The 15858-nt window shown below is 36.2% G+C and overlaps 1 protein-coding gene across 1 annotated transcript in view; it reads right to left on the minus strand.

Moving 5' to 3' along the window:
* Positions 1-5733: 5733 nt before the first annotated feature.
* LOC116086422 overlaps positions 5734-15858 on the minus strand; it is a 24000-nt gene continuing 13875 nt past the window's right edge. Inside the window, exons 4-5 of the mRNA XM_031364699.1 lie at positions 7501-7612; positions 5734-5938 (exon numbers count right to left, since the gene is read on the minus strand). Of these exons, the coding sequence (XP_031220559.1) occupies positions 5743-5938; positions 7501-7612 (308 nt within the window). The 3' untranslated portion in view covers positions 5734-5742. The remainder of the gene's footprint in view (positions 5939-7500; positions 7613-15858) is intronic.

The following is a 15858-nucleotide window of genomic DNA, read 5'->3' on the forward strand; positions in this document are numbered from 1 at the left end:
GATGTTCTTAGTGTCTCTGATTAGAGCTTGTCCTGTCCCTGCCGCCCTGCAAGTCCCCTGCGACTCATAGGGCCTGTGCCTCCCGGCTGGCTGCTCCTGTCTCAGAAACTCACTGGAGAGAAAATTGGGCATCTCTTTCTTTAGGTTAGGGAAGTTCTCTTTTATAATTTTGTTGAAGATATTTACTGGCCCATTACATTGGGAGTCTTCACTCTCTTCTATACCTATTAACCTTACATTTGGTCTCCTCCTTGCGTCCTGGATTTCCTGGATGTTTTGTGTTAGGAGCTTTTTGCTTTTTGCATTTTCTTTGACTGTGGTGTCAATGTTTTCTATCTCCAGGGTTGTCTCTTTTTCTGATTTCTTTATTGTCTCTATTTCCATTTTTAGATTCTGGATGGTTTTCCTTCACCTGTTTGATTGTGTTTTCCTGTAGTTCTTTAAGGGATTTTTGTGTTTCCTCTTGAAGAGCTTCTAGGTGTATACCTGTGTTCTCCTTTATTTCTTTGAGGGTGCTATTTATGTCTTTCTTAAAGTCCTGTATCATCATCATGAGAAGTAATTTTATCTGAATCTTGCTTTTTCGGTGTGATAGTATGTCTAGGACTTGCTGTGGTGGGAGAACTGGGTTCTGATGATACCAAGCAACCTTGGTTTGTGTTGTTTATTTTCTTATGCTTGCCTCTCCCCCCAAACCCCCACCATCTGATTATCTCTAGTGCTACCTGCCCTTGCTAAATCTGACTGGAGCCTGTCCTTCCTGTGATCCTGGTTGTGTCAGAATTCCTCAGTCAAGCTGTCTCAGTGATCCTGTGATCCTGGGCTTATTAGCGTGCCTGGAGTGGAGCTTCCTCTGGGTGTTGTGGGACTGGCTGCAGAGCTTGTGCCCAGACAGACCAGAAGCAGCCACTGGTCTGGCAGAGTTCACCAGAGCCACTGGGCTGACAGAGTTCCTGTGTGCCTGAGTCCTGCTGGTCCCAGTTACTCCCAGTGTTGAGACAGATATTGTGTCCTCCTCACCTCTGATACTGGGAGTATTAGAGTGCCTAGGAGTGTAGTTTCCTCTGGGCGTTGTGGGACTGTCTGTGGAGCTTGTGCCCAAGGTCTACTCAGGGCACTGGCCAGCCCAGACAGCAAGTTGATGAATTTTTGTATATTCATCCATCCCTGCATTCCTGGGATGAAGCCTACTTGATCAAGGTGAATGTTTTGATGTATTCTTCCATTTGGTTTGCAACAATTTTGAGTATTTTGCATCAATATTTATAAGGAAAATTGGTCTGAAGTTCTCTTTCTTTGTTGGGTCTTTGTGTGGTTTAGGAATCAGTGTAATTGTGGTTTCATAGAACGAACTGAGTATTATCTCTTCTGTTTCTATTTTGTGGAATAGTTTGAGAAATATTGGTATTAGGTCTTCTTTGAAGGCCTGATAGAATTCTTCACTAAACCCATCTGGCCTTGGGTTTTGTTTGTTTGATTTTTTTGTTTGGTTGTTTTTTTTTTGTTGGGAGCCTTCTAATGACTGCTTCTATTTCTTTAGGAGTTACAGGACTGTTTAGATGGCTTATCTGGCCTTGATTTAACTTTGGCACCTCATATCTGTCTAGAAAATCATTTATTTCATCCATATTTTCTAGTTTTTTTTTTAATATAGACTTTTGCAGTATGATCTGAGTATTTTTAAATTTCCTCAGTTTTTCCTGTTATGTCTCCCTTTTCATTCATGATTTTATTAATTTGGATACTATCTCTGGGCCCTCTAGTTAGTTTGGCTAAGGGTATATTTATCTTGTTGATTTCTAAAGAACCAGCTCCTAGTTTTGTTGATTCTTTGTATAGTTCTCTTTGTTTCTAATTGTATGAATTCAGCCCTAAGTTTGATTATTTCCTGCAGTCTACTCTTCTCTATTTATGGTAATTGAGAGTTTTGTTGAGTATAGTGGCCTGGGCTGGCATTTTTGTTCTCTTATGGTCTATATGACATCTGCTCAAGATCATCTGGCTTTTAGAGTCTCTGTTGAGAAGTCTGGTGTAATTCTGATAGGTCTGCCTTTTTATGTTATTTGACCTTTTCCCCTTACAGCTTTCAATATTCTTTTTATGTGCATTTGGTGTTTTAACTATTACGTGACAGGAGAAATTTCTTTCTGGTCCAATATGTTTGGTGTTCTGTAGGCTTCTTATATGTTTTTGTGCATCTCTTTCTTTAGGCTAGGGAAGTGTTTTTTTTTTTTTTCTCTTTCTATAGTTTTGTTAAAGATGTTTGTTGGCCTTTTGAGTTGAAAATCTTCACTCTCTTCTATACCTATTATTCTTAGCTTCAGACTTTTCATTGTGTCTTCGATTTCATTAATGTTTTGATTAGGAGCTTTTTGCTTTTTGTATTTTCCTTGACTGTTGTGTGTTTGTCTTTTTTAGTTTCTTCTACACTGACATTCTCTCTTCTATCTTTTGTATTCTGTTGGTGATGCTTACATCTGTTACTCCTGCTCTTTCCTAGGTTTTCCATCACCAGGGTTGTCTCCCTTTGTGTTTGTTTGTTTTTTTACTGTTTCTATTTCCATTTTAAGCTCCTGGATGGTTTTGTTCAATTCCTTTACCTGTTTGTTTGTGTGATGCCAGGTATTGGGCTGTGTTTTGGGTTTCGTCTGTGATACTGGATGTGGGGGTTGATCTGCAAGTGGGATGTTTCCTAAGTGGGTGGGAATCCAGAGCAGAGGCTCTTCTCCTGGCACAGGTGAAAACTGGGATTAGCAATTTTCTTAAAATGTTATTTTCCCAGCTATAAATCACCTTTTTATAATACAAAAAATAAAAATGGTAAGACACTTCTTACACATAATAATATCCTTAATAGCCAGCATTGATAAAATATGTTTAAATTCAGAAATGAGAAATATAAAGTGGTTTTTCCTAATATGTATAAAAGTGAGATATAAAGTTGGAAAACAGAATCCACATAAATATTTGTCTTAATTAGGGTTACTATTGCTGTGCTGAAACTTTATAATCAAAAGCAAGTTAGAGACAGAAGAGTTTATTAGGCTTCCACTTCCATATCATGGTTCATCACTGAAGAAAGTCAGGATAGGAGATAAAATAGGGCAGAAGCTAGTGCAGAGGCCATGGAGGAGTGGTACTTACTAGCTTGCTCCTCATAGCTTGCTCAGCCTGCTTTCTTATAGAATACAGAACCATCAGCCTAGGATGGCCATACCCACAATGGTCTACACTCTCCCACATCAGTAACTAATTTAGGAAATGTCCAACAACTAGATCATACTTTCTCAATTTAGATCCCCTCCTTTCACATGGTTCTAGCTTGTATCAATTGAAATAAACTATTTTGGAAGGTATTATATGTGAGAGATGACTGTGTTCATGGAGAACTATCAGAATCAATTGCAGGACTTTGAATCTGTAACATTTAGCAAGGAATCCTGACACAAATTAACTTATAATACCAAGAAAATATCTTAACCACTAACAGCCACTAAGATTTCACTTAAAAAATAAATATCATTCATGATAGTGAACAACCACAAATAACCAAGGCATTAGATCAGTAGAAGTTACAAAAATTGTATACAGAGAAAAATGTGTGCTTTCCTAAATAGGAATACTTGAATAAACATATAACAATATAAAGTGAGAGAAATTACATTGAAAGGGATAGTAGCTTTCCCACAGTTTTCTACAGCTGAAAATCACAACCATCCAATAGTCATTGAAGATGAATAGATGCTGAATAGATAACTTGTATTCATAAATTGGGAGAACTCAACTCATCAAAATAACTGTACTCCTATAAGTGATGCAGAGAGTTGGTACAATCTCCATGATATTCTATCCAGAACTAGCGGGAGAACCCAAGATATGTCTGGATCAGTGAAACCTCATCCCTTGTCAGAGGCACTGTACTTCTTGATTTCAAAATATATCATGAAGCAGTAGTTCATTATAACAGCATGGCATTTGCTGTTATGGCACAGGCTCATAGACAAACAGCACAATTGAGACTGTGATAAACCCATATATCTGCAAAGAATTGATTTTCAATGAAAGTGGTAAGGACACACTCAGAGATACACTCAAAATGGACAATGGTTTACAGTTTTCTTGTTTTTTAAGTTTTTTTGTTGTTGCTATTTTTGTTTTTTGGAAATACTGTCAGAGAAATAGGATAACCTACCAGGAAAACAGTTATCAATAATGACAAAGAGGCCATTTTCAGAAAAGAAGAAAATGTTCACAAACATATCTGACAGTTTGATATTTGCAGATATATAAGGAACTTAAGAGCTCAAGAAAGATAACTTACTTGATTTATGGGTAATAAACCTAAATAGAAATCTACCAAGGGAGGCATACAAAGTGGCTAATACAAGAAAAAAAAAACTTGACATCAGTAATCCTCAGGGAAGTATGAATAAAAGCTATCAGAAGTTAGCAGTTTACCTCATAAGGATAGTTATTATCAGAAACCAAAGAAAAAGGCTGTGTGTATGTGAAGAAGGAAAACTTTGCATCTTGTAGGTGATATGTAAATTAGTATGATCATTATGAAAGACAGTAGGAAGATTTCTATAAAAGGAAAAAAACAGAAGTGCTATGTGATCAATCTATCCCATAAGTGTATGTGTGTGTGTGTGTGTGTGTGTGCGTGTGTGTGTGTGTGTGTGTGTGATATGTGATATACAGAGAGAAATATGGAAAAGAAATCAATATATATTGAGTATGTTGAAGGGACATCTGGATTCCTGTGTTCTCTGGCACTATTCACAACAGATGAGAAATGAAGTAATACCTGTCTATAAGTGATGAATAGTGCCCTCAGAACTCCCAGGGACTAAACCACCAACCAAAGAGTACATATGGTGGGACTCATGGCTTCAGCAGCATATGTATAGTAGAGGATGGCCTAGTTGGTCATCAATGGGAAAAGAGGCCCTTAGACCTGTGAAGGTTCTATGCCCCAGTGTAGGGGAATGCCAGGGCCAGGAAGCAGGAAAGGGTGGGTTGGTGAGCAGGGGGAAGGGAGAGAGAACAGGGATTTTTTTTTCTTTTTTCGGAGGGGAAACTGGGAAAGGAGATATCATATGACATATAAATGAAGAAAATATCTAATAAAATAAAGAGATTGTAATGCATACACCTGTGTGAATAGTATTTATCCATAAAAAGAAAATTCTGGCATTTTCAATCACATGGATGGAACTAGGTGTTGATCCATGTTAAGTAATGTAATCTTTGAACATAAAGACAAGTTCTATATAAACTTTTCTAGATAAGGAACTTAAAAAAGTCATATCATGGAGTTGGGAGTGGAATGGTAGTTCTTAGAGGCTGGATTAGTAGAGGGGAGGAGGGATAAGGAGAGGTTGATCAACAAGACTAAGTTACAGACAAAACGAGACTTCTTTGTGATAATGCACAGAAGGGTAATTATAGATAATGATACTGAGTTGCATTTTTTAAAACCAAGAGGAAGAGATTTCAAAATTTTAAACATAAAGAAATGATAAATCTCTGTATAAACAGACATGTTTAAGGTGTTATCAAAATATCCGGTACTTCATAAACTCTAAAATTTTCATATATCAGTTCAAATTCTAATTTTAATTTCACAAGTTAATGACATTAATATCGATAAAGCCTCACTTGAATTTACTGCTTCCTGGAATAGGATTATATAGTAAAACAAGTATTTATCTCAGCTCATTTCTAAAATGATAATTGTTGCTAGCCAATGCATGATTTAATTTGAAATGATCCATAAAGAATATCTAGTGACATAAAAATATACATACTTCCAATTATATCTGTCTGGTGGTGTTGGTTTATTAAGTTCTCACTCTCTGTTGATGGTGGTGTGGGCTTCGGAGTTGATATTGTATTAGACGTCTGTGTTGATGATGGGTCAGGCAAGTTCTCTGACCTAGAGATACCATGACAATTACAGAAATAAATGGAATACTGACCAAACACTTGTCATAGAAGCACATTGTAAAAGCAGGCTATCAATAAAAATTGAAGGTGTTTATATACAAATCCTTTGAAAACTTCACCAATATATTACAACTTGGCTAATGTTTTTAATTTAACATAATGAGAGCAAAATAGTTTATGATGTATGTCCATGGAGGCCATATCCTGTACATCACAAAACTTATCCTCTGTTCTACAAACCCTAAATTCATACATGTAGATATTTAATTAACATATTCCCTAGGATATAAAATGGGGATTTAAAAATTACAATGTTCAAACAGAACTCTTAATCCTCTCTTCAAAGGTTGTTCTTCCTCTACTTTTGCACATATTTGTACAAGATTTCTTTAACGCTAAAACCCTTCCCATTAGCAAGATAAGTCTATTTTTCTCCACAGCTGTCCCTCAGGAAATCTTCCCGTTTTAAACATAACTTTAATCCTGCTCTCTCCTCTTTTCTACTCTTTCTTATCAAGAGGTATTATCTGTCATCCAGACTAGTGTTGCATTCTGTTCAAAATGGTTCTTCATTCTTGCCTTCTACGGCATCTCTTCCAGATCCAGTGAGAGAGACCTCTGGATTATTTATATGTGAGATTCTCATGCTTCTTTGATTTATATGCTTCCATAGCTTGAGACGATGCAGCACAAACACTTTACAAACATACATTTAAATATATGACAGTAGAACAAATCACATGCTGATGATTATGTCTATAGTTTCTGCTGCCACTGCCTAGCATTTTCCTGTTTACATTTACCTCCCATCACATATTGTCATCCACCAGGGGAGCTAGAAACATGGCTGAATATTTTATTCTATTAATCCTGTAAGGTAAGCTCGCCATTTCACCTTACTCCTCATCTGGACCAACCTCAGGCTTCTAATTTCACTCGCTTTGCTTTGGCACTCAGGTACTCTTTCCCCCTGTTGTCCTGACCTTATGCTATCTCCTGTGAAAATCTATTCTTAATAATGAGTCTTAAACTTGGACTGAAGAAACGACTCAGCAGTTTAGAGCATTTGGTGCTTGTTCAGAGGACCCTGGTTCAGTTTCTAGCATCCATATGGAGTTTTTATAACTGACTGTAACTCAAGTTTTAACACCCTTTTCTGGTCTCCACACACATGAGACACACATGTAGTGTACACACACACACAGGCATGTGCACACACACACACAGGCAAAACACACAAACACATAAAATAAAAATAAACAAATACATTCTTTAAAAAAACTTACACTAAATTCACTATTTTAAAAAATTCTTGTCAACAGTCTACTTTTATAATCATCTGATGTCAGAAAATGTCCAGCACATGGAAAAGTTTTCCTTGAGTATTCTCTTCATGATGGATTTTTCCAGACCCCTTAGAATTAAATATATATATATATTATATGAAATATATTATATATATATATATATATATATATATATATATATATCCCCATCTAGCTCTACTGTACTTAACATCTCTGTCACATCAGGTTGCTATGTATATCTTACCTTTTCTTTTGGAAATTAATATAGAGGACAACATTGATGATGCATGAGACAAAAAACAAAATGATGAATGCAGTTGCAACTATCACCCAGTTTAAACAAGGATTCATAGAACCTGAAAAACACAAACCAAAACACATTATTTCTCTGTTTACACTGTGCTGTCTTAAACTTGGGGCCTTAGATTTCTAAAGCTTTCTTGCCTTGCTACAGATTAATTGGCATTCAGATTCACTCTATAATAGGATTTGTCATCACATGGAATAAAAAGTAAGATCCTAAAGGGCAGTTGCTACTTCTCGTTATAATTAGGAATGTGAATGCTTTTCAGCGAGGTACTATGGCTTTACTTTTGACTGCATCAATGTGGCTATATCTAGTTTTTACTATTCTTTTTCAATAAGATACTACATAGCCATTTTAGATAAGTGGAGATTGAACGTGAAAAATTTTATACAGAAATAGGAACTCTTTTCTGAAGGTAATTCCAACAAAGCAGAAACTACATTTGGAATTTCACCAGAATGAGAAATTCACATCCCTAATATTTAGCATAAAGTAAGCAAGGTGTAATGTTTTTTGAATTGATAAATTGCTTATTATTGACATTTGTCTTTTAATAAATAATTAAAATCAACCATAATAAAACAGAGAATAGATTTATAAAAGATACTTATGGTATTTAATTCACAAAATCCAGTTTTATGAGTTGGGAGAATTGACCAGAAAAAGGATCTGGCCAACTTTAGTTTCAATAAACAAGCATAATACAAATACTTATCTCTAATATTTCTTGAGACTCTTTAAAAACATTAATATAAAATGGTTAAATGAAAAGCAGCAAAAATATTGACATGAACCTCAGTGTGAGGAAACATACTTAGAAAACACGTAACAGAAACAGAAGAATGAGCTCCTGGGGTGCAGGAGAAAGACAATTGGTGAAAGAAATGATGGAATACTTTCACACTATTATTCCCAGACATAGCTGAAAAGAAAAAACTTTCTTAAAATAGGTAATGAAGAAAAGCCTTTGAAAGGACAAGTAATTTTAGCCCACCAAGCACCATGCCTGGTGGAACAGGGACTCAGGATTCCCTACGCCCTCCTGTTGAATTGTTTTCTACTTATACATCCAGGGAAAGTAGGAAACCTTGCCTGCAGTTGTGTACCCAGTCCCCTGGTGACACCCTGTCCCCAGGGAATATTGCCACTGATGGCTCTTGTTAAAATAAGTGGGTCACGAGGCCAAAAGTCATCAACCTGGGGAGAGTAAGCCATGGGAAGAAGATGTGTGAAGTGGAATGATGGGAGTAGGAGAGACATGAGAAAGGAGAGAAGAGGAATCAGAATTCATTGAAATGTGTGTGAGATTTCCAAAGGTGTATCTTAAAACTAATAAAAATGAACAATTTCTGAAAAAAAATAAGTTAAAAGCTTGCTTCTCAAAAGAAGGGAAAATACCATCGAAGAACTTGAAGAAAATATTTATACACTCACCCAGATAATATGAAGAAAAGAAAAATCATGGATATTAAGTTGAGGTAAAATCCTAACCCAGATTGTTTAATGTACTTCTTAAAAAAGATTCATTTATTTAATAAGTACACTGTTGCTGTCTTCAAATACACCAGAAGAGGGCATTAGATCTCATTACAGGTGATTATGAGCCACCATGTGGTTGCTGGGATTTGAACTCAAGGTCTTTGGAAGAGTAGTATGTGCTCTTACCACCTGAGCCATGTTACCAGCCCCTGTTTAATGTACTTTTATTGAGGAAATTCTCCATGAAATGAGAATACATTCAGAATTTACCAATGCTTAGTGATTCTCCTTAGTTCCTGGTCTAATGTGACCAAATAAAGGGAAAGTTACTCATTTCTCACTAGTATAAACAATCCAGCTGTCAATCATCTCATCCTAACATTGGAATAGAGGAGAACAGGTCTCATGAACCAAATTATATCATTTCAGTCTCTCACCTCATTCTTGTTATAGTAATTTCATGACAACTGCCAATACACAGGAGTAGAAATATGACCAACAGCCAGAGGTTTACTACACTCTGTGTCACCAAGTGAGGGCCTGGAAACGTCAGCTTGTACTGTATAACTGGGAAGGGGAAATGCACAAAACTTCCTTATCCTTCTTTTGATTTTTCAATAACATGCTTGTCTTGTCAATATATAGCTTGTAGAAAGGAACTATTTTACTTGATTTTATCATAGAATTCAGAGGGTACTATTATATTTATCTCAAGCATAGTGCAATTCGTATTAGTTTTTTGGTCCATTTAATCATCTAAGCCTTATTCTCCCTTGAAGAATAATTTGGATCCCTTTATTGTAGATTCTGATGGTGAAGTTCCCTTTATGTCATATGTTCACAGTTAAAACTGAGGTTTGTCCCAGTGGTGTCGCCATAGCTTGGCATCTGCAATTCAGCAAACATGAAGACCCCAGGCTTTTCATACCTGTGTCTTTCAGATTCTACGATATTTCCAAGGAAAAAGCAGAGGAGGTGAGCCCCTATAACACATTTCACATAATGGTACCCTTTGCTTTGTAAAGGCTAAGGTCTTAAAAAAAGGAATATTTTACTGGAATGGGTGCCTGTTTTCCTTAGCATCCTCATACTTGAATGCATCCACTCATTTGAAAAACATCCAGAAATCAGTATCAAGGTATACAAGGCTACAAAACTCAGAGGAATTGCTGATGGTCTGCAGATAGCACAGAGTTTATGAAACCCTGCAGCTGAGTGCCTTGGTGGCCACTGGCAATCCAAGAATGCTTTATTTCATACAGGTATTTATAGTTCCAAGTAATTTGTTCACATATCAATGTAGTAATGCATATGGCAAGATAGTTACCAGATCTCTGGGCTATGGACTGACATTGCTTCTTGACAGTAGAGAACAGTGAATGCTGATTGGCTTGCTCCAGGATTCTCAGAAACTTAGGAATGTGTTTTGCCATAAGTCAAAATAACATCTTGGAAGAGAAATAGAAAGTACAAACTCTCTTCCAGTTTAGAAAGTGTAGAGTTGAGAATCTGAAAGAAGACTGTGTTAATACTCTTGACTGTTGAAAAATAAGAAACCCCCTTTAATTTGTAAAAGTTTCACCATTTTTGTTAGGCTTAATCTTAGTAGATTACCCATAATATAGGGTAATAATGATTGATTATCACCAATATCATGATTCACTCAAGCCTATTAACAGGTATAGCCATTGAAAAAGCTCCTAATGGGTGACTTCCACTGCAATTATCTCGATTAACCATGGGGACAATGCTCCTTATTGTGTTTGTAGTGTTGGTGAGTTGGAACAAGAAACAAACTGGCAGAACAAGACTTGGGTGGCTTGGAACACAGTAAAACTCACTTGGTGACAATGGTAATATTGGTAGAAACAAATTATCCTATTAACTATGAGTAAGAGGGGGTTAATGTACAAATAATTAGGAAAAATTAAGATAGGATGAGATATTATGAGAGTCAGATATGAGAATTTCATCTTCTATAACTGTACCTTTGTATCATGTTCAAAAATTTACCCTAACATGAGGGATTATGAAAATAAAGCCAGATTTTAGACTGTGAACAAAAGTGCTACCACTCTTTTGAAGGAAGTGTTGGAAAAACAGTTAACAGAAACTCAGAATCTTCACCACTTGATCTAAGAGTCTGATGAAAATTGAAAATGACAGTCTTCTGCTGAAAATGGAAGTTCAAAGCTCATTAACTGATAAAGTTATAAAATCATATAAACAGAAGACCATGAAAATAAAGTTGTAAAACAATAAAAGGTCTGGTGTAATATAAATGTAGTAAAATATTAAAGCTGGTTTTTTTCAAGTGAATAATAAGGGATGCTTTGAGTTCCATCATCACCTAGTTAGTTTGAATCAGAGTTTCTCTGAGTAAGAAGATTTTAATAAATTTCTTAAAAACTTTTAACATATGAAGAGTCCATTGGTCCTAGATCTAGTAAGAGAAATCATCATCCAAGTGTCAAGCTTGACACTTAGAAACACATTTCACCAAAAATGGACCAGTTATCAAGTTCAAAGTTAAAACTGAGCAGTTGAAAACTAGAAATGTCAGCATTCACACTGAACAATAAAGCCTGGAGGTAAATATTGTCCGGGCAAAGAGCTATGATATCTACTGTAGGCTTAAATCTGCATAGTTACAATCCAGGAGACAGGAATGAAGCAGAAAGGGTCCCCTGCTTTTCAAAGACTTAAGCATATATTTAGCATATATTTACTTCTTTTTCAGGGCTGGAGATCAAACTGTAGCCCTGCCCATGGCAAACAATCATTGTCTCACTGAGCCATAGTTCCAGACCTTTCTTTTTTACTAGCAAGATTGAGAAAACTATGCCTACCACAACATAAACACTCAGACAGGGCAAAAGTAAATATTCATTGGAGGATAATATCATAAAACCACTCACTATAAAAGTTTTATGTACAATTCAACTCACATGAAATATATATATCATATATATGCATGATGTATGTATATTTGTATATATATATATGTCTGTGTATATATGATATATGAATATAAATGTATATACATATATACATATTATATATACATGTATATGTTATATATACATATCTCATACACTATGTATGAGACAAACAGTTTATTGGCTTTCTTGAGGTGGGAACATAAGGATTTGATAGTTATCATTAAAACATATGGAGTTACATAAAATACCCATTCCTACCTATTATATGACTATAATTCGTCTTGAAAACAGAATAATAAATATTGGTAGCAGCAATGCAAACAAACCCAAATAGACTTACATGGCTGTTAGGAACTTAAAATAGTGTGAACTCTGGGAGTTTTTTTTTTTTAAATACTGGACATTTTATCTATCATATAACTAACAAATGCATTTCTGGGTTCATTATTACCAGGAAGCTAAAAAGTACAAAAATATGAATATATGTTTACCTAAAAACTTGTACAGAAATGCTCAAGAAAAATCTTTTACAGCAGTCAAAAATATAAATAATTTGTCGGGTGGTGGTGGCGCATGCCTATAATCCCAGCACTTGGGAGGTAGAGGCAGGTGAATTTCTGAGTTCGAGGCTAGCCTGGTCTACAGAGTGAGTTCTAGGACAGCTGGGGCTACACAGAAAAACCCTGTCTCAAAAAAAACAAAAAAACAAAAAAACAAAAAAAAAACCCAAAATATATATATATATAAATAATTCAAACTTCTTTCAACAGATGAATTGGTAAATGAAGAGTGGTAAATCTATACTGTTTTGACTCATGAAAATTGAATTATTGATACATGTCACCAGATGACTAAACACTGAAAACCCAGTTTGTGAAGGCAAGCACTCCGAAATAGCCACATAGAGTAGCATTGCATCTAAAGGAAGTAACTGCAGTCAATAAATCCACTAGCATAGAAAATAAGTTAGCGACTGCCAAGCCATGGAAAAGCCACTAACTTCATCACTGAGAATTTTGCTACTGCAGATGTTGTTGGGATTCTTGACGAAGTGTTGGATAGGTTTTGTAATTAGACACTCAAAGTTTTTGCAAACTAATTAGAAAACATGAACAACCTACAAATTGTACACTTTAATATGGTGATTTCTATCTTAATATAAACAAATGGTCAATGGGGGGAAGATCTTGGCACATAGAGATGTTCTATGAAGATTTTACTAATGGCTGTGAACTTTGTAAATATATTAAAAGTAATTGACTTCCATACTATCAATGAATTAATTGTAGAGAGTGTAAGTGGCATGAAAATAAAGTTATTATAAACAAACAGGAAACTTTAAAATCTCAATTATGTCTGCAATTTCATGGACATACAACAACAACAACAACAAAAAAAAACAGAATAAATCATGGAGGTTAAAAGAGTGAAAAAAACATAGCCACGTATTTGAAATGATAATAGTTATTTCCTTCAAAAGTAATAAAAAATAGTAACCTGCAGATTGAAGACATTTAGAAAGGTTGCATTAGTGGCACCAGCCTGTCATTATACCTAATGGGCTGGCTGAAGAAAGAAGATTGAAAATTGAAATCTAACCTGGACTATAGAGTGAGCAGAGTGAGTTCAAGGCCAAACTCAGCAACCAAATGAGATTCTGAAGTAAATGAGAAAGAGAGAGAGATATGAGAGAGGGAGAGAGAGAAGGAGAAAGGGGGAGGGAGAGAGAGAGAGAAAGAGAGAGAAAGAGAGAGAGAGAAAGAGAGAAGAGAAGGAGGGAGGGACAAAGGGAAGAAAGGAAATGAAGAAAGCAAATGAAATGAGAAAAGCAAGAGAAATGAGAGAAGAAAAAAGAAAAGAAACTCTGAAGATATGTCCAGTTCTGGTTTTGAGCATCTGTCTAGACTGCTCAAAGCCCCTGGCTTCAGTTCCAACCTGCCTCTCCTGATAAAAAGATTTGGAAATCCCTGAGGCCCTAAATGGAATAACAGAGAACAGGGCAGTGAAAGGGAGACACAGTAGAACAAAGTATATTTACACATACACACACATACACACACATAAGCACACACACACATATGTATATGTATGCGTGACAGCATGATGAAATCTAATTCCTAATTCTTTGGTATCTTAACAAAGAGGAAAATTAATTCAACAATATTTAAAGGTGCAACCTACAAGATATGCTTAGGTCATTTGGACAGTCCCTTGTGAGTAGCTTAAGGTCATCATAATGTCATTGTGACAGCATTGCTGGCACCGGGGATTTTCAGCTCCCTTTTGTTCTAATGGTGCATCTTATCATGCAAAGCCTTTCAATTTCTGACCAGCTCTGTCCTACACATAGATCCCAGCATTGGATTTCTTAGCCTTTTATTAGTACATTAAGTCATCTATTATACTGTTTGTTATTTATAAGTGAAAAAAAAATATACGAGAAGAAAAATCTTATAAGCCACCAGGGTGGAGAGTGTGTTCCCAAGAGCGGTACCAAAGCTAAGAGCGGTACCAAAGCTAAGAGCGGTACCAAAGCTAAGGGCTTGTTGTAGACAAGAACCTTCTGAACAGAATTCCAAGAGCACACCAACTACCCCAAGGAACAGAGAGAGTGAACTCCACGAGATAGGTCATTTCACAGTAACAGAATCTATCAGAGCAAATGGCCCACAGCCACATTTCATTTAAGACATGAACTAACACTCAGAATTTATAAAAGAACTGAACTGAAAAACAAACAAACCAACAACTAAGCTGCCGGTCAAAACAGGGGCTAACGAAAATGAAAAAGCACCAATGGCCAATGGTGTGTATGTGTTTTTGAATGTGTGTGTGTGTATGTGTGTGTGTGTGTGTGTGTGTGTGTGTGTGTGTGTATGCATATATATACATGCATGCATACACATAAATACATACTTACTAGTTTTCTTTGACATTTGATTTATGATCACTTCATACGAATGAGTGTTTTGCCTGAATATTTCTTTGTATACCTTTTTGTGTGTGTGGTGCCCACAGAGGGTAAAACATGATGACATCAGTTCTTCTGGAATTGGAATTACTGAGAGTTCTTAGCTGCTACGTAGGTGTTGGAAATTCAATCCCATCCTCTGGAAGAGCCAGCAGTGCTCTTAGTCACTGAACCATTCTTCAAGCCCTGAAGTAAGTATTTTTCAAAGTACTCAATGCCCCCAGTCTTCAGGGAAATGCAAATTATAACTACTTAAAGACACACTTTGACCCAGTTGGAGGACTATTAAGAAAAAAATCTGACTAGCCAGGTATAATGGTGCATTCCTTTAATCCAAGCATTTCAGAGGCAGAGGCAGGCAAATCTCTGTGAGTTCAAGGCAAGCTTGATATACATAGGGATTTCCAGGACGGCTAGAGCTACATAATGAGACCCTGTCCCAAAGCCCCTTCCCCTGCAAAAATTAAAATAAGGAATCTAATAATCAATGTTCAAGAAGGTGTGGGGGAAAGAGGAACACTTACTCACTGCTAGTGGAGCTGCAAATACTTTGGCCTTTGAAGCTCCGCAAGAAACTAAAAAGAGAATTACCAAATGATCCAGCTGTGCACTCCTGTGTGCCCCAAAGACTCCAGATTCCAGATTCTACCACAGAGGCACTTGTATGTCCATGCTTATTTTTGCTATACTCACAACCAATAATGTAATATTATTCAGTTGTAAATAAAATAAAATCATGGAATTTGTAGAATTTCATGAAAATGTGGAATGTTCACTAAAAGCACGAACATTAAACAAGGTAAAAACAAACTCAGGTCTCTGTTCCTCCCTGTTACAGAGACAGCCGCATCTTTTTGTGCAGTGCCAGCTTCGTCCCGTAGACAAAATGGTGAAGGTCGGTGT

This window comes from Mastomys coucha, unplaced genomic scaffold (genome assembly GCF_008632895.1).
Source record: "Mastomys coucha isolate ucsf_1 unplaced genomic scaffold, UCSF_Mcou_1 pScaffold12, whole genome shotgun sequence".
Taxonomy (NCBI): Eukaryota; Metazoa; Chordata; class Mammalia; order Rodentia; family Muridae; genus Mastomys; species Mastomys coucha.